The 18,989-nt window shown below is 42.2% G+C and overlaps 2 protein-coding genes across 4 annotated transcripts; both read right to left on the bottom strand.

The window, feature by feature from the left end:
• Window positions 1-70: 70 nt before the first annotated feature.
• On the bottom strand, window positions 71-7,978 carry nat10 (N-acetyltransferase 10). Its single transcript, XM_079163178.1, has 29 exons — window positions 7,892-7,978; window positions 7,533-7,658; window positions 7,320-7,411; window positions 7,020-7,191; window positions 6,807-6,929; window positions 6,662-6,723; window positions 6,458-6,572; window positions 5,684-5,791; window positions 5,398-5,531; window positions 5,209-5,302; window positions 5,024-5,122; window positions 4,793-4,929; window positions 4,233-4,357; window positions 3,901-4,051; window positions 3,009-3,105; window positions 2,777-2,893; window positions 2,463-2,564; window positions 2,299-2,373; window positions 2,092-2,208; window positions 1,843-1,976; window positions 1,709-1,757; window positions 1,518-1,614; window positions 1,315-1,422; window positions 1,059-1,231; window positions 849-968; window positions 645-743; window positions 468-541; window positions 304-384; window positions 71-224 (listed from the first exon to the last, which is right to left on the bottom strand). Exons 2-29 carry the CDS (start codon window positions 7,644-7,646, stop codon window positions 80-82), a joined length of 3,114 nt encoding a protein of 1,037 aa, XP_079019304.1. The 5' UTR covers window positions 7,647-7,658; window positions 7,892-7,978; the 3' UTR covers window positions 71-79.
• Window positions 7,979-8,879: 901 nt separating this feature from the next.
• caprin1b (cell cycle associated protein 1b) lies at window positions 8,880-18,740 on the bottom strand. 3 transcript variants are annotated; one of them, XM_079163180.1, is made up of 18 exons: window positions 18,611-18,740; window positions 16,981-17,139; window positions 16,727-16,789; window positions 16,532-16,618; window positions 16,191-16,429; window positions 16,009-16,091; window positions 13,540-13,770; window positions 13,371-13,423; window positions 13,206-13,289; window positions 12,083-12,262; window positions 11,899-12,007; window positions 11,758-11,819; window positions 11,575-11,667; window positions 10,981-11,127; window positions 10,486-10,639; window positions 10,151-10,330; window positions 9,548-9,654; window positions 8,880-9,436 (listed from the first exon to the last, which is right to left on the bottom strand). In XM_079163180.1, the coding sequence occupies exons 2-18, from the start codon at window positions 17,137-17,139 to the stop codon at window positions 9,350-9,352; spliced, it is 2,118 nt and encodes a 705-aa protein (XP_079019306.1). In that variant the 5' UTR covers window positions 18,611-18,740; the 3' UTR covers window positions 8,880-9,349. The 3 variants fall into 3 exon arrangements, with proteins under 3 accessions (XP_079019306.1, XP_079019307.1, XP_079019308.1); XM_079163181.1 differs by having other exon boundaries at window positions 10,151-10,327; XM_079163182.1 differs by having other exon boundaries at window positions 11,758-11,810.
• Window positions 18,741-18,989: the final 249 nt, after the last annotated feature.

The following is an 18,989-nucleotide window of genomic DNA, read 5'->3' as shown; positions in this document are numbered from 1 at the left end:
AAAAAAATGACTAAGAATAAAAACACAATATCAACAGATATTCTGCCACACAGTCCTATCAGCGCAGCTGTGTTTACGCTCACGGCATCTTTCCAAATTTGCCACGCTTGTCTTTGTTCTTCTTGAGTTTGCCGTGTTGCATTTCCTTCTTTTTTACTTTCCCGTGCTCGGGAGCCCCGTTGCTTGCTTTGGTGTTTCCTTCATCGTACTTCCTCTTCTTGTCACTGTTGGGAGCAGTATATCATTACAAACATGTTTTTACAACAAACACACTTTTGCCAAAGATCCCAAAAAACACTATACCTCTTGATGCTAACAACAGCTGGGTTTCCTGCTTTCTTCAACACCTGGTCCCATTCCTCATCATCTCCACGGATCTTGTACCTGTAAATACAAAAAGGAAATCATTACAGCTGCAGTAAATATTGCCAATTCATAATGCTTCAAACAAATAACCTCATACTCACTCTTCCATGTCCATTTCTTTCACTTTCTCTACATCCTGCTTGTGTTTCTCATCAAACTCCTGAGCTGCTTCTTTCTGTTAGTAACAGATTCATTCTCGCATGAGAAGTTGAAAACAGCAAAATGTTTTGCATTTTTGCTTGATAAACAACTACAACAAGTCATTGTTCAGCACATACCAGATCATCTGTAAGGCTTCTGACAGTCGGCTCCATGGAAACATCTTTTGTGGTCGCCATCTCTGCCTCAATGGCTTTTTCTTGGACACTGGTGAAGACCTAGGAGAGTAAACGCATTAAAAAGTATTAATGTAGTTCCAATAGTCTTAAAGGCAGCTTTTACATCATGTTTTTCAATTGATTATGACTTCAAGATGAACTTACTTGCACACATTTCCGGATCAAGCGGTTGAAGAGTCCCATGAGCTGCGAGCTTGGGAGTTCAATTTCCTTTTCGAGCTGATCTACCGATTTGTGCTGTAACCCTATACCCAGCAGTAGCGCCTAGAAGAAAATAAACAGGGAACATAAACAACCATCGCAAGAAAACTATTCATGACAAGGAAATCAACATAACCAACGGGGGAAACTTACACACTGTGCGGCTGAGAGAGAGACGTCACCCAGCTGCTTGAGGAAAAACATGCGAGCGACTGTGGGGATCAGGTCCATGATGAGGTGGTAGTCCACCATGCTCCTCGAATACAATTCCAGACGCTTGAGGTCGTAAGGGCTGAATTGGGAGGCCAGCTCAGAGCTAGTCAGAACTGTGACGGTCAAAGAGAAGTTAGATCGGGTCTGTGAGACGCAGAGGAGATGTGATCAGGGTTAGTTAGTAGAAGAGACTTACTGCTCGTCTCCTCCTTGGACTTCTTGTTCTGCAGGATGCTGAGTGACAGGCTTGGATGGAAGCGGCTGAACTGGTAGGAGAGGAGAGACAGGAAGCGCCGACGGAAATCTAAAAGGAAACAAGAAACTTCTTCGGTCAAACTGTAATAAGTTTAAACAAACCAGATCTCCAGAGGCAGTGCAGGAAAAGTTGTGGAAGTTCACCTTTCCAGAAGGCAGAGAGCCACTGGCTCTGCTCTGTGACTTCATCTGTGTTCAGCTCCTTTAGCATCACAACAGAGTGCTCTCCTGTCAGGTCATTCTACAGACAACCACACACACACAACAATAATTACAGCAGGTGACAACAGCACAATGTACATAAACATAGTAGAACTTTATTTTGTTATACTCACAGGGGTTTGTCTCAAGTAGACTGGAGTAAACCCTGCTTTCCTCCAGAACCTGTCAGGTTGCAAAAGAATTTGACATTTAATAATCTGCAAAAAAAAAATGAAGAACCCCTTCCCCTTATTAAAAGGAAACTCACTTGAGTAGCTGTGTAGTAAGACCATAAGAAACTCCTAGATAGTCCAGTCTCTCTGCTCTCCTCTCACTCAGCTTCAGCAGCAGAGGAGGGAGCTCCTTCCGTGGAGTGATCACCTCCTCCAGCAGACTGACCGCCTGTCACGACACAACAACCAGCCAATGTCTCGTGTAATCGATGAATTGTGTTTCTACTCTAGTTACACTTCATGCAAGTCTTTTAAATATAGCTGAATACACTTAAATGTATTACCTCACTGCTGACGGAGGTGATCTCATTGTGACTTGAGTGTGTGCTCTCATCCATGGTGGGAAACTTGCCCTCGTAGTACATCTGCAGCAGTTGGAGAGCTCTGGAGCCGTAGCCCATCTAGTGGACAGGTTGAAAACCAGTTATATACAGCACATCCTGATTTAATGAAAAAGGTGGGCTAACATGCTGAGGTAGGCAAACTCTTACCCCTTGGTAGTCTGGATTAACAGCAATTCGCACAACTCTGGCTCCAGAGAGGCTGCCAAACTCTGGGTCTTGGAACTACAACGAAAGGAGCAGAGGATTTGATGCATGTTTGGAAACGTGAGCTGTAACGACTTTGTGATTTATGATTCATGACCAGTGGGCACCTGTTCTGACACCGTCCAGGGAATGAGGTCACCAGCGGCCTTCTTTCCTCTGGACAGACTGTTTAGGATGGACTGCTGAGATATTTCTCCCTCCAGACACACCTGAGGGACAAAGAAAAACAAATATAGTGAGTCAAGACAATAAACATGACGAATGAAAAGTTTTTGAATGCTTTAAGAAAATAAGGAATGTCTGATTTGGTGGAGGACTTTCCTCTGAACTTGACTAATTTGCCTCTTATCACAGAGGTTTGCTTTCAAAGTAATGTCATGGCCTTCGCTCTGGTTTCATGAGGGGGTCTGGAGTGTCTTACCTGCACCACAGCGAGGACCTCAGGTAGTGAGTTCTGCGTGGGAGGAACCGGTGGCAGGAGACAGAAAAGGTGATGGGCCGGAGCATCGGACAACATCTGGAGGTCATTTGGTGAATTCTGGACCCAAGAAATCATTCGAGTGAATAAACACGAGAACAACTTCACACTGTGTCGAGGACATTGTGCTCCTTGAGGGAAAGCAAGTTATGTGAATACAAACTAATAATATCACCTTATAGTGCGATGCCACGTAGAGGGCCATCAACCTCTGCAGGAAAGCCTCCGATGCCTTGTGGTAGCAGAAGAGCGTGTCTCTGTTCACATAATAGCTGAAACGTGTGGATTAAGGACAAACAGAAGAAACTAAAACTTGTTTTGCTTTAGACTATATATTTAGACATATTGTGTCATAAAAAAAAGCCATGCATCATTTCATAAAAAAGTAATGCCTGTATTAACTAGTATGTTGAAAAAAAGCCATAATGTATTCTGTCGAATAGTAAAGTATGTTGCAAAAAAGTCATAGTATAGTATGTTAAAAAAGTATGTCGATAAAAAGTAATAAAAAAGTCAAAGTAAAGTACATTGAAAAAAGCTTGATAAAAGTCATAGTATACAATGTCAAAATAAATCATTAAAAAACTCATAGTATATAGAATGTTGATAAAAAGCCAGAATGTAGTCATAGTGTAGTCAAAAAATGCATTAAAAAAAAAAAATCATAGTAGCGCATGTTAAAAAGCAATACTGTAGTATAGCAAACGCCAGAAAACAACATAGTATTGTACGTAGAATTCATTTTAAATTTAAAAACATATAGTATGAGACAGTAAAGACATAGTATAGTCAGTGACACAAATGCCATAGTATAGTCATGAAGAGATCATAGCATTGTATGTGATAGAAATGTGACAGTATAGTATGCGATAAAAAAAGTAATAGTATAATATGTAATAGAAATGCCATAGTTTAGTATGTGATGAAGAGTCATTGTATAGTGTGTCATAATAACGTCATAGTATAGTCTGTCTACATGTCACACACACTCCGGAGTACGAGATAACGGTGACAGGCCTGGTCTAAACCTGGGCTAACATTAAGCCTTTAAAGTGCATGAAGGATACAGGTCACACGTCTGAGGAAGTGGGCAGCCAGAAATGAGCCTGGGTATGTTCAGACAGTCGAGACAGAGCAGGTCATTCAGCCACTTCTCAACTGCATCCCCTGGAGCGTACCGAATAGACTCGTGAAGAGAAACCTCATGGAGAGTGCGAGCTGTGAACAGAGACGGAGAAACAGCAGTCAGTCCATCCATCCATCTCCTGCCCAGAGATACTTTAACTGCTTCACTTCGGGCAGAAACTCCCTCCCAACCCAGAGGGAGCAATCCACCGTTTTCAGAGAAACACGGCAGTTACACAGATACACACATAATAAAAAACACCGGGATATTTACCGGCTGCTAGCCTCTCTGTGTTGGAGGTCCTGTTCTCGGCTGACATTTTCTGCAGACTGTCGGCACTCTGCTGCCTCAACTGCTGAATCAGTTTGAGGGAAAGAGAGCGACCAGTGCCTTCATACCTGCAGAGAAATGCAAATAGCTTGAGCTGAGATGAAGAAGCAATTCACGAATCAACGGAAACATGAACTATTTCAGTGATTGATTAATTATAGTCACTGGTTGCAGCTTCTCAAGTGTGATTGTTTTCTTAGTATTCTACTACACTAAAATGAACATATTTGGGGTTTAGACTTCTGGTCAAACAAAACAAGAAATCTAAATTTGTTAACTTGAGTTTAGGAAATTGTGAATTTGTGACAATTTATACACCAAACAATGTATCGAGAATATCTTTTGCAGCCGTACAAATATTACTAATAAGTATTGCTTCTACATCACTGGTCATAAAATCCATATTACTCAAAATAGTTTCTCCACATGTCTGTGTGTAATCCCTTTTGGACCAAAGCAATGACGCATTTGATTCTGCGATATCGTCCAGCCCCCTTACTGACCCGTTGATGGTGGAAGCCATGAAAACCAGGTAAGGCCCCAGCAGTTTCTTAACCAGAGGAAGCGGGATGGCCGCCGCCTCGTCAATGACCAGCAGTTCAGCCTGGCCCAGCTTCACTGCATCACCTGGGTGGATGTACTGTGGGTCGCATGAACAGGAAGGGATATGAGTATTTCACCAACTACTGTAAACACAAACAAGCACCGGAGAAGAGCCGCACGGTCTGGTTTACCTGAATTGTCTGTCGGTGTTCTTTGAAGATGTTCACCCGCACCACAGCTTTGTTGAAGTCTGGATTCAAAGACTGGATGATCTCATAATCAAGATGCTCCTACAAATGGAATATATATAAACTGGTTATTGTGAACACCATGAATGTACTGCCGCTGATCCAGAGAAGCATCTCGGGCAAGTTACCTGATACTGGAGCGCATCAAAGCCTTTGAAGATGAATTCAAACATGGTATGGAGGTTGTCCGGGCTCGGTGAGGTTACAAAGATGTTGGAGTAGCTGTTAAGAATGTCAAACCATCATTAGCAAGAACATGTAAGACAATGTAATGTAGACAAAACTGATCATTTGAATGAGATAAAACTAATCTGTACCCAAAAGCCACCGCTCCAGCCACAGCCAGCCCCAGTGCTGCAGACTTGCCTCGACCACGGGCAGCAGTCAGAGCCACGGTGCTCCTCAGAGTCTTCTCCGAGGTCGCCTCAATGAACTTCAGCAGTCCTTTAGCCTAGAGGACAACACAAACATCGAAAGTTGTTAATATTGCGGCTTCTGAGGTGTAATGTCTATGGAGCATTGTTGTGATCTGTCGGTGAAGTGCTGTTTAGTGCATTCATTCAAAGTTGGACTTGGTAAATGTCTTTAGTGAGAGGTCCTGACCTGGTCCATGGTTTTGCAGCGATCCACCAACACACCCACAGGCTGCGTGTCCTTAAGGGACTCCTTCAGATCCTTCAGCTCTTGTTCTCGTGGAGACAAACCCTCCTCCTGAAGGGGACGAGACAACGGGTCAGACATCAAGGAGCATGTAGCCAGCAAGTAAGCAAACTTCATAAAGGATAGGTTTTTTTTTCTTTAACTTGTTATGAAGTAAATGTTGATCGATTAAGGTTGATTCCCTATAAGCTTGACTTTAACAATGCAACTCTGTCTGCCACCAGGCGCGCTCTCTCTGGGAGATGAAGGCCCAATTTACGGCACAAAGGCAGCGAGTCAACCATTCGTAACTAGAAGAGGATAGTTACCCCCCCCCCCCCCCCCGGTAGCTACCTTTAGCAAAAACCTGTGTAATCTACATTTTGTACAAACAAGCAGTGAATTGTGCTTTTTGATGTTATTGTTGTGGATCTACATTTGTGCATATAGATAAGCGGTGCAACGATAAATGACAAGTGAAAGATGCCTGCAACAATTTCCCTGAGCCGAAGACAACTTTATTAAACATTTTGTTTTCTTCAAACAAATGTCCAAAACCCGGTAATATTTACTTAAAAATAATATAAAACAGAGAAAAGCAGAAAATTCACAGCTCTGGAAACAGTAAATGTTCTTCACATTTAATTGATAATTACTTAAACATATAAACGATAGATTATTTTGTATTGATCAACTAACTGATTGAACAAATAGTTGTTTCTACTCTAATATAATTACCTGAGTCTTCGGAGGGACAGGCTTGATGTTCGCCATGTGGCTGGAGATTGGCAGGATGTTGAGTTGGTCATCGATGACAACACAGTTCTTGCAGGATGCAAGCGACAGAATGAATCTAGAAACAGTGGAACAAAATGAAAAATGATTGTAAAACCGTTGACTCCAAACGCACCAATATTCCATGAAAGTCAGAGGAGCACTTACCTCTCATTGAACCGTCCCACCACGTCCTGATGAGCCTCTGTCCGGTATCGAGAGTGTACGTCCTGGATGAAAACAACCAACATTCATCCTAAGACAAGCAAACAGAGTTTGACGTGTATGGAGATGGAACAGGTTATGGTCTTACCATAGTCATAGTGTAAAGCTGCTTGAGGGAGTTCATTGTCCTGAGCAGAATCACCACTATACCACCTCCTTCTACCGTCTCAACGGTTCTCGCCAAGAGATTGGGAGTGAGGGCTTCAAAGTCCTGTGTGGCACAAAAAAACAAAAGAGTTTAGGAGTCAAATACATGTATTCTACAGCAGTGGTTCCCAACATCTGTCCTCACGTAACTCACCTGCAGGACACACATGCCGTAGGTATTTCCCAGGATCTTGTGCGTCTCGTTGTAGTAACAGTATCGGATGTTGGTTGCCGCGATGAAGAGTTCAAACGGGTCATCCTGATTCAGGTTCAAAGTGCCAGTTTTTATCTTCTTCTGCAGCTGTCTCATGCGCTTCTTCCGATTGCTGTTTCAGACAATTTTGACAAATCAAAACACTTTTCTTCCTTTTGACACAATACATGTCAAACAGCTAAATCTCTTGAGATGAGTTTAGTCTCACATACACACACACACACACACACACACACACACCTGCTGAATCCCAGGTCTTTCTTGTAGCACCAGAGTACAGACGGTCGTGCTTTGACGGTTGCTTTAGACAGCATGTGATGCAGAATCACAACCTGGATCAGAGACAGATGTAATAGGTTTGATTCCCCGTGTAAAGAGACGTATGTACACATGCATTGAAAGCTCATTTAAACTGGTAAATGTGCCTGAAAAGAACAGAGAGGGGAGGATTACCTGATCTCTCCCGCGATCTCCCACCACCACATATATGGTCCGATGGTGCAGAGCGACACCATTCTCTATCTGGACACGAATCCTGTTGTCCACCTTCTTGCGGACTGTCGCCATAGTTCACTACCACTGAGGGAAGTCAGAAAAAAACATACGTAGAAGAAAACATCAGAGATATAGTACGAAATTAAACGTTGTAGTAGCACCCATAAAGTTATGTCAAAATGAAATGGTGAGGAAGGATCGACTTGAGCTAACTTGATGCCAAAACAAATGGAGAGTTAATGGCAGCAAGGAAACCAAACTCTTCCACGAAGCGATGAAGGAAACAGAATGAAACACTTCGTTTCTAATAAAGTTACCTTCTGTTACACAAACTGGTTGTTGTTCAATCTTCATACAATTCAAACAAGTCCAGGGCTGAATTTTACATGCAAGCCATCATGCTGTTGATACACTCACGTGGAGACATCGGTTCATGGAGGACCCCAGGTACAACGTCATATCTGCGCGACGGTTTCCAGGTAGGAGACGATTGATTCCCTGAATTTAGTCTGACGGGTGGAGTTCTCTACAACTGAAACGATTAGATTTAAACTGCAGTTATCATGATACATTGATTAAGTATTTTAAGCAATTGTATCAAAAACATAAACCGGTTATCATGTTTAAAATGTGAATAATTTGTGAGTTTCTTTAGTATGATAGTAAGTAGTTTATCTCCGGGGTTTGACTGATTGAGTGGTCATCGAGAACAATTTCAAAACTTTCAACCATGGTTCCGTTTTCTGACAGCATTTTTGTCGAGGAGCAACACAACGAACCAATCGACCATGGCCTGTTGCTTCATTTACATTTATGCTTTAAGAGGTGTAACGCGGATCCAGAATAACGGTTTAAATCGAGACTGGTAATTCCAACGACGGAGGCAAACTATGGCTGAATTCTGCCTGCGAGCAGCTGCTCCGGGGGATAATAACCATCCTCTCATGAGCACGCGGCTGTCTGTGGCAGCATTTAACTTTCAAACAGCGTGAACAATCATTTTTGTTTTCTTCAAAGCAGTTTGTCGGGAATTTAACACAAGGAATGACATTTACCTTAACGGCCAAATTTAACTTAAAACTGCTTATTGTCGTGGTTAAATAATAAATAATAAAAAATGTAAAGCCCCATTTGAGCAAAATGTTTCTGTATCACAGGCTGATGAAAAGTAATGCAATAAATTAAACATTAAAAATAAAGAGACAGCAGAAATAAATCAACCCAGAGTACAAAGTAATCAATGGAACAGACATTTTCACTGACTCTTGTTACTGTACAGCAGAGAGCTGAGGCTGAAGCATGGGGTATGCAACACAACTTTATTGAAACTCTTGAAGCAACATCAATTTACAAACAAGGAAACGGGAGCTCATTGAACATAAAACGCTTTCTTTTTTTAGAACCAAAATGACAGAAAAAGAACCGAGAAGGGGAATAAACTCCCAGGGGTTGGACCAGCAGTGGCAGGTGCATTTTTTTATACAAAAAATAACTTATGAAATCTTTCAAGTTTACAGGAATATTGTTAACACATGGTTTTATGTAAATCGATGATTGGATTTACAACTCAGCTTGTGTTTCAGACTTAAAATGATTTAATATTTCCAAATATCAAAGCAGGCATTACTTTGATTTAAAGAGACAGGAAAAATACCACTGATGAAGAATTAAAAAAAAAAGAGAGAACATGAGTGAGCTTGGGCAAATGCAATCTTGAATTTTGAATTTTCAGTGTGGTGCAAGTTAATCAGTCACAGTCATTATGAAAGGCCTTTTCAGGATCGTATCGCCTGAGTGCTGCCTCTCGACACTCCTCTGGGTCCCTGACCAGCTCCGCGTTTGTAGTTTGGTTGGTAACCATCCTTGAGCAACAAAAAAGGGGAAAGGGAAAAAGACATTTTAGAAACTACTCCTAGAGACGGCAAAGATGACATTAACACATCCAGTGTGAGGTCTGAATGGCTCTTTCATACCCTCTGATAATTCCCGTTTGAGTAATCCCGAGGTGTGTTGAACTGAGTCTGTCCATAACCAGAGTTCGGAGTGTTGGCGAAAGGAGGGCGATAACCATCGTAGCCACCTAAAATAGGAAGAGTTTAACACTTAAAATGCTTCTCTTGAAATTAACAATACAAACTCTGGCTCTTTAGCCCCTTTCAGACATGCATGCAATTTTACATAACAAGCACATGTGTCACTTTAATCTAAGTCACTGCTGAGTATCAACTTCACAAAAACCCATAAAAATATTCAAAATGTAATCAGAATCTTAAAATTAACTTAAAGACAACAGCAGCATTAGGTTAAATACACTCAGAGGAATTAAATGCACCTCATGTTTATTTTTTAAGAGCACTAATATTTATCATTAAATGCAAAACAATAACATTTAATAGTTGAAAAGGTGTAAAGATTCTTCTCATGCGTTTCCCCTCATCGTACCTCAAAAGGTGGTCAAATCAAAACACCTGCACAACAACTCGCTTTTGGAGCAGTTCCGGGAACGGCAGTTCATGGCACTTTGGCGTTGGCTACATTTTTCAGCACCAGAGGTTGCAACTTGGTTGCGAGCTCACCTCTGAATCCGTTCGATGAGCCTCTGTAGCCGTTGATCATGCCTCTGGCATTGCGAGGTCCACCGCGAGACATGCCTCTGCTGTTGTAGAAGGACTGACCCTGCCTGACGAAGCCTGGGCCCTGCTGGGGAGGCTGCTGATGGCCTCCTGACTGGTCTTGGGAATGGAAGGCACCAACTACTAAAAAGAAACACAGAGTTGGTTTGCCCCAGAAGAGATACAAGTTAACCTTCAGTCAAAGCTGTACACACTGTATTTACATAAAGGCAGGAAGGTAAATCTGGCACAATCAATCCAGCATGTACATAATGAAGGAAACTTAAAAGTCAGCCCACCAGATTGCAGTTGTTCTGACTGCATCTCGGCCTCCTCCACAGGAAGCTGCGGCTGGCTGCTGAAGGCTTGGTTGTAGCTGTCCTGGTATTGGCTGGCCTGGTTCAAAGCCTCCGTCTCATTAGCTGGTGGGACCGGGGCATTGAGGTTGAACACCTGAGAGGAGAACAAGGGCCACATTGTGGTGAAGCCAAAACCAGAGGAAAGGTCACAGGCTCATTAGGAGTTAAGGCCGTTACTCATTATTTCCTGGACATAGCCGCTTCACTACAACCCCATACAACTGCAATGTGACGAGAGGGCACTTGAGGACTCCACAAGCAATTCCTACTGGAAGTCATTAGTGATTTTCTAAATTAATTCCACTGACAGTGGTGCACGAAGTCCTGTAGAGACCTTTTTTAACTGCACAACATGTCAAATAGTCACATTAAATACTTTTAATATATATATTATTTGATAACGTGGGCAATTCTTCAGTAATGCAAGTTTCTTACTGTCTGCATTGACTGGAATGGTGCTGCGTTGACGTTGATGCCGCTGCCGTGTGGAGCTTTGGAAACCGGCTGGAAAACTTGCGTTTGAGAGACGGGTGGGTGAGCTGCAGAGGGCGGAGGCTGCTCCGACGACAAGGACATGGAGGTCTGTCGAACAGGGACCACACGAGTTTAGCAGGCCGAAACATTTCTCAACGTCATTTATTATTTAAGTGCAGTTTCACTATTAAATTCCATTTCTTTACATTTTTTTTTTTTACAGGATCAAGAGACGAGATGAAGATATGATTTATGTCGTTAACTGAGGTCATGTCCTTGGTATTTCCCCCGGCTATTTAAATAATTTAGCAACCTTTAACTAAATACGTGCATAAGTTGGGCATTCTACAGGCTGATTCCAGTATGTTTAGTCTACTAAATACTGTCTGTTTGTACGCTTATGCGGTACCTTGCTTTGAGGATTATTAATATGATTTGATCATTCTTTAATTAAAAAAATATGAATGTTAAATAAGACCTTTGCCCAAATAAAAATGTCTCAAGTTAAGACACTTTTTCACACAAAGAGACTCTTTCACAGAGCAGCATGTTTACCTGGATGGGGTCGATAGCTTCTGTTGAGGGTCGAGGATCTGGCGTGTGTGAGGTCTGATATATGGGGGGCGGAGTTGGGGAGACGATAGGAACCTGAAGACAAAAGTGGAAATTAAACATATTCTCTCTCAAAATGTCTTTAACCCCACAATCAGTGTTGTCCATTCAAGATTGATTGCTTACTTGTGTGGGCTCAGGTTGGACAGGAACAGGGTTGGGTTGCGATAGCCGGGACTCTGGGTGAACTAAGAAGATCAGTATGATGTAGTATGATGTTAACACAACACAAGACATCAGAACTAAGTTTCTGTTTATAGAACATACCTGGAGGACACACCATCTGTGGTAAGTCCATGTTCTGAGCAGGTTTCATCGGCTGCGCTGAGACAATGGCAGGATCGATGGGCTGTCCGTCAAACTCCAGCATAGAGTCCTGAGAGCAGAGATGTGATGAGCAACGTGCTTAATTATCTACAGTAAACAGTCGCTACTAGCACACAGTTCCCACCTGCATGAAGTTGTACGTTCCCTGCATCTGTTCCATTAAGTCCTGCACCACCTGCTTCCTGACCATGGGGTCAGAGGGCGGCACAGGAGACACCAAGTTCAAGGGGTGGGTCTCCAGAGCAACAGGTGAAGCCGCAGGCTGCATAGGCTGCTGCTGCTGCTGCTGAATGGCACCGACTGCCTGAGAGCGGAAGACCGGCAGAACAGGTTAATAAGGAACATACATGACGAGGTGTAATTGTAAACTGGTATGAAGCTTTTTGGATGCTAGTTACTAACGAGCTACGAGCATGCACAAAGGTGTTTATGCTCAACGTGTTTACAGCATTCTCTTAAACGCCAGGGGGTGTACAACAAAATATTCTAAACTCATATCTCATATCAAATATCCATAGACATACTTTGACTTCTTACTTTACAGGGATTGTATTAAGGCTTTAATTATTTGGAACAACAAATATATTATAATGAAACAAAGGTTGAAAGATTGAATATCCTGTAAAAATTATGATTCAGCTGGAAACGTTTACTGAAATTAAATAAAAGCATTTAGAGCTACCTGGCTGTCTTTCTCCTGAGACATAGTACAAGTGAAAATGAATCACTCTTTTTCTTGATTAAGTTATTTGCTTTGATCAGTATTTGCACAGTGGGCGCCTCGTTAGTGCCGTAGTGTCCCCGAGTTTAAGAGTGATAAAGGAGCTCCATATAAATGTTGACCGGGTATTATGTAAAGGTTGCCAACAAATGTTCATGACTACGTCACCTATAGTTAGCTGCCTTATAAATCACAGGACACGACATTTCTTGCAGCTACCACAACAATCACTTGCAGGATTCTACAGGTCCGATTGCCAGTAACAAAATCGGCCAAATGGATAAAACATCTGAAAATTACTTTCTAGCCTGCGTCTCTTCTTTCACTGTCAAATAAGGCAAAATATATTTTTAAATTCTTTCAGAGTCTGATATGATGCACCGATGAATGAATCTAATCTGAACATCACATAACCAGTTTCAACATGAAAAGGCAGATGTCACATGATAACAGCAGCAGCCACATTGCTTCTTTGAGCAAAGAGTATTTAGTTGTTTAATGAAACATTTTGTTCCCTGCAGCTTACCTCTTTTTCCGTGGTCCACTCGTCGCCCTGCTCCTTCTCACTGCCGCTGTATGTGCCGTCTGGAATGAACTGTCTGTTTATAAACTGGAGGGAACAAAATAAGAAATCAGCACAAAGATAATATCAGCCCCAAGACTTCACTGGAAAGAGGAAAATTAATCTCACCTCTGTTGTTTCCACCGCAATGGAATCTGTGAACTCCTCAATTATTTCAGTTTCTGTAAAGAGAAAAACTATTTAGAGAACGCAGAGCCGATATCGTGACGGCTTCATTACATGAGCATTTAAAAAAAACAGCAAGTTTAATGTCATGACTTCAGAGAGCGATCAGGACCTGGATCAGCAGGCTGACTCTGCTCTTCTGCTTCTGACGATTCAGCTGCTACAGCGGGGGCTGATGCTGCTGCTGCTGCTGCTGCTGTCACAGCCGCCGCCGCCGCCGGCACCGCTGAGGCTGGCTCTTCTTCCTCCTCCTCCTCCTCACACACTCCGTTTTGGTGAGATGGAACCCGGTCAAAGTACCCACTCAGCAGAACCTGGTCCAAAGTCTCTCTCAGTGCCTTGTCTAGGAGAGGAATAATAAAGTGAGCAATTAAATCGAAAGCAATCCATACGAATCACAACAATCAAATGATGTTAGCTGCTGCTACTCCGTCAAGCTTCAGAGCTACCGTGGAGCCCACACTGTCACCAACTGCTCTCCCTGAAGAAATATCTAATATTTGGAAAAACGTAAAAAACTATTTCAGAGAGTAGCAAACACAAGGGTAAATATCCAGGATGTCAAACTGATTCAGCAGTGAAAACCGGTTAAAAAACTAAATGAAAAGCTAAAAGCCTACTGTAAGAGCCAGTTTATATTCCTAACAGTTTTTTGTATTTTATGTTTATTGCAATAGTATGTGTGTTTTGCCCTCTAGAATGTTTACCATATAATAGAGGTAATTAGTAAAGGTAATTGGTCATGTTGTAAAATGTGCTTCAAATGTATGTTTTTGTGTTTTATTTACATGTAATACAACTACTTTTAACTACGAGTGACGAGCCTCATCCTTGGACAGCTAACAAGCAAAGTTTAGCCTGCAAGAGGACATGGTGGTCTACGCGAGTCAGAACCCTTTACATCCTGCAAGAAGTGGCCAAGAAGGATGGTAAAAATAAGCTGCCACTACACCTACAGATCACAGTGTAAAGGTCAATGAAGGCACAAGATCATTTAAGTTCAGCGAGCAGCCGGACTGCACAATGCAGCAATCAAAGCTAAATAGAGAGCGTTTTTTAGTCCCAAACTCAACATTGTGAGCATGACACAAAACAAAAATCAAATATCCACTTTGAGGCCTCTGAAAACTTTGTTTCAAATCTCCATAATCATCTATATAATTCAGTACTTCAAATGAAATCAGCAAAAGCAATAATCAAAGCTTAAAAAGGTTCAATGTACAGGACACAGAGTATTAATATAGAAGCAAACAACTAATTGCAATGTAAAGGTATAGTGGCGTAAGTTCTCTTTCTCTGTGTATGAATCAGAGCTTCTCTGTGCTTTGTTTACATAGATCGGCATTTTAGTGCATACAAGTCTCTCTGTTTTGCCCATCTGGATAGCTAATCGCCGCCTCTCTGCACTGCACTCTTCTTGGCCGGGACCGCTGATAATGACCTAAAAACTACGGCAGCATGAACATCAATCTATGATTTTAGGAAATCCAATGGGCTAAAATGTCCTAAACTGTTGACTGACCAGATAATAAATATGATACTATAACAATCGTGACTTGTGATTCACTAGAAAGTACTATAAGAGCCTTTAAGCTCGCTCAAGCTTTAGTAAGCAGGTCAGTGTTGTTTCCTTTGCTGCCTCAGGCGTCAGGCCAAGAAGTCTGCTGCTGCCTGAATAAATATCACCCCGAGTCCCCAAGTGAGACCTCCTTACTGAGGTGAAAGTGTTGGCCGGTGTCACTACAGTCAACTGGGTCACCAGTATCCTAAAGTGGCTCCAGAGATCTGACCAGTGGAACCACAGGCGGCAGGGCCACTGGCACCCTGCCCCGCTGCTGAGTCAGGGTAAGTCCACAGCGCTCAGCCCCCCCAAGCAGAATGCAGCACTGCGAGTCCTGAGGCCGGATCGCTGAGAATGCAGTACGCCCATATCCCCGAGCCCTGGTTTTTCACAACACTGCACACAAGCTGCATTAACAAAATACAATGCACATGCTAACATTGACATATTAAGACTGGTTAGTGGCCTGCAGTGCCTTATGACGAGAAGGTTATGTTCAGACCATTCGACAACTACCTTCACCACCAGCTCATCAACATAAAGCCAGTTTGACTGAAATAATGAATCCCCTTTTATGTCAACTTAATGTTGCTATGAATTACAGTCGGGCTGCCATTAATAATTAATTTCAACACTGATCTATCTGACAGACATTTTGTCCATGAATTGATTCATCATTAGTCTATAAAATGTCAAGAATCCCATGACCAGTTATCCATGCCTGAGCTATTGTCTTCACATTGCTTGTTTAGTCTGTTCATAAGCCCCAGACACAACGATATTTAGTCTAACACCATATCGGAATAAGACAACCAGAAACATAGGAACCAGTGATGTTTTAAAACATCTTTCTTTTAATTCCCTTTAAATGATTAACTGATTATCAAAACGGTTGCCAAATAGTTTTCTGCCAAATAACTGCAGCGTGTGCTGAAAAGAATAAGCAAAAGCAATCATTACCAAAATATTGAGTTCTACTGCTTGCGATCATTCGTAGGCTCCTAATTCAATTTCACTTACATGTTGTCCCGAGCACGGCCTTGTCCTTCCCCTCCAGCAGGTCCCAGAGGTGCACAGATGCTTCTTCATACTGGTCGACCAACCTGCAAGTGTAGAGATAAGTTGTACGGATCCCATTCTTAAAAACTAAATCAAGTCTTTTGCATCTCAACCTCACCCAGGTGTCAACGTCTCTGACCTACCTGACGTTTCGGTCACGGTCTGGCCCCACTAGCTTGTAGAACTCATCAAAAGCTGCAAGGTCTGCGTCCGTCAGCGGCGGTGAGCCGCCGACTCCCTGCTTCAGGTCCTGCCGCACATTGTCCTCTCCCAGCCGGTCCAGAAGGAACTGCAGCTCCAGAATTGTCTTCAGCCTCCTTTGCTCTGCCTCCTCCCGCTGCAGCTGCTCCCGCCGTGCAGACTTCTTCACCATCTTCTGGATCTAATGATAATATTATCAGCCACAATAAAGTCAAGTTACTAAAAGTCAGGGTGGAAAACACTCAGAGGGAACATTTTCACACACAAAAACAGTCACCCTTACATCTTGTCCCAGTGTGATGAACAGCTTCTGCAACTCGCGGCCAAATTCCAAGTTATATGTGATTTCCTGGAATTTGGTGAGTGCATCCTAGAAAGACAAAAGGAACATGTCACATTACTAGGTTGTAAAACGCTTAAAGAATTACAGGATTATTTGTTCTTATGTACAAAATGATGAAGGCTTCAATGCACCCACCAGCTGGTCCTGATTGAGACGCTCCCCTTTATCCTTCCTGACTTGATAGTCATCCAGTTTACCCTGTAATAGAACACATGTTCTAAATGTTAATGCAGCTTAAAAATAGAGACCAATTTAGTTTTTTAAGGCCCTTCAGCTATGGATTGCTTCTGCGTGGGCCACCCGTCATGCCTCATAATGTACACAACAGAGACGTGGGAATGTCGTTATCGGGAAGGATCTGGAAACAAATGGCTCTGGACTGAACTCGCCTTTTTCTTCTCCATGTTGCGGACCTTCTTGTCGAGGACAACCAGCACTTGCTTCATAACTTCGGGCTGTCCGCCAAAATTGCCCATTGACCCTGGAGCGGATCCCACATCTGGGCTGGCGGACTGCACCGTCCTATTTGCATTCATCGCTGAGGGCATCTGGGAATGATAAAGTGTGAATGGTTAACTTCTAGAGGTAATAAAAAGAGGCCTCCACATATAGACATCATATACATAAAAAAACAAAGGATTAATTGTTGAAGACGTTTAAGCCACTAAATACATGACGACTATTGTGGAGGATATCTTGAGATTAAGGCTGCAGCTAACTAATTACTTTCTATATAGATTATTCTGTCGATTATTTTCTCAGTATAATTAATCACTTGGTCTGTAAACGGTCAATAATAGTGGAAGATGCACCAATCAAACACTCCAGATCAGTATCAGTGCAGTTTCTTTGTCAATGTCATTACATTACATCAATTCAGCTCCGGCAGGCGCACAACTCAGTTATGTGTACTTCAAAACAAGTAACTTTATGCAGCGAAAAATACAGTTTTTAAATGTGTGAAATAGAAAGCAAAAGCTATTTGGATTAGCATTTATTATCTGCAGTTACTCCGAGTTGAGGTATCGATACCAATATCAGGAGAGATGAGGTTGGATCATTGTATTCCTAGAAGATAGTTTAAAACGTCCATCATAGTTTACAAAAGCTCAAATCAACACATTCAAATATTTTTTGTTTTCAATTTAAAAACAGTCAGAAATCTGAAGGTAAGAGTTCAGTCTTTTCAAAACAAAGTAAAAACATGGACGAACCACCAAGTGAAGCTTTAACCTGCAAAAAGATGTTTTGGCCATTTTTCTTAAACAATAACTTTTACTACTGTTTATAAAATGTGTTGCTGGTTGATGTCCTTACAGTTTATTGGTCGAGTTATGAACAGTCACTTCTACATGAGATAGCGTCAGATTGCGTGACACAATGGGCCAAGACGAATAGATTCACAGATAAGATGACTGTCAACGGAATCAAATGACAAAGAGATTACACATGTATTAACAACAGAAAACGTGGTAATATACGGAATAACGAAAGTGGTGGAAGCGGCGGAAGTGCGAATTAATAGCACAAGAACAACAGCAAGTAACAACTGTGGTAGCTTTGTACTACAGGTGGTGCACAACTGTAAGCGATATATAGACATGAAATATAGCTTCATAACTAAACAAGTCCAGTCTTACGACCTCCCTTAAGCCCCAAAACCCATTTCTTTATGGCAACTAGCTAACTTTGGTCTGAACTGTGTGTGACCTGAGGAGAGGACGGATTTTAACCCCGCAATTCTCCATATTTCCACTACAACTGCAGCCACAAAGCTGTGTCTTCGACAGCAGCAGTGTGGCTAACACTCCCTCCAACAGTGTGGTCAACTCGTCGTTGTTATCTCTGAGGTTTGGTAAAATGGCCCTTGCCGCACAACCGTTAGCACAGACCATTGACTTAGGTAGCATCTTCACGCATTGCTAGCTTGGTTGTCTGGTAGCTACAGCGACGCGTGCTAACCCAGAAGCCGAACGATAAGCGGCGTTATCTCGGTAGCGCGACTACGGGTTCACCCACCTTGATGGTATGTATCCACAGGGGAGCTTGCTAGCGAATTGTTCGGAACGGCCAAGTTGTTATTATTGTTGTGTTGTTTTATTTTTCTCTTTCACTCTAGTGTGGGATCCGCCCCGCCGGCCTCACCGACAAATGAGACGGTACGAAAGACTGAGATACTCTTTATAAAGGCGAAGGTCCATTTTCAGCTGTCGCAGATATACCTGTACAGAAGAAAAATCAAAACAAACTCCGATAAACCGTATGTTTATTGATATCAATATGTTCATCTATAATATAGAAATATGTAATTAATTGTTTAAGTACAGGCCAACTGTCCAGCAATTAAACATTATGAAGTTGCTATTTGTGATCAGGCAAAAAAGTTAACAGCCGCTTG

The sequence above is a fragment of the Pholis gunnellus genome, assembly GCF_910591455.1.
Source record: "Pholis gunnellus genome assembly, chromosome: 7".
NCBI classification, from domain to species: Eukaryota; Metazoa; Chordata; class Actinopteri; order Perciformes; family Pholidae; genus Pholis; species Pholis gunnellus.
The sequence above is the reverse complement of the archived record's forward strand: the minus strand, read 5'-3'. Positions and strand labels throughout refer to the sequence as shown.

Bases quoted from the DNA above. Each gene is read 5' to 3' on its own strand.
- nat10 (XM_079163178.1), bottom strand. From the start codon at position 7,646: ATGGCGACAGTCCGCAAGAAGGTGGACAACAGGATTCGTGTCCAGATA. The intron at 4,930-5,023 runs GTAAACCAGACC...TGCGACCCACAG, and splicing joins AACACCGACAGACAATTCAG to TACATCCACCCAGGTGATGC. The intron at 2,209-2,298 runs GTAAGAGTTTGC...CCTGTCCACTAG, and splicing joins TTAATCCAGACTACCAAGGG to ATGGGCTACGGCTCCAGAGC.
- caprin1b (XM_079163180.1), bottom strand. From the start codon at position 17,139: ATGCCCTCAGCGATGAATGCAAATAGGACGGTGCAGTCCGCCAGCCCA. The intron at 13,424-13,539 runs GTCCTGATCGCT...TTCTCTTTACAG, and splicing joins GAGTCAGCCTGCTGATCCAG to AAACTGAAATAATTGAGGAG. The intron at 12,263-13,205 runs GTAAGCTGCAGG...TTCCGCTCTCAG, and splicing joins AGTGGACCACGGAAAAAGAG to GCAGTCGGTGCCATTCAGCA.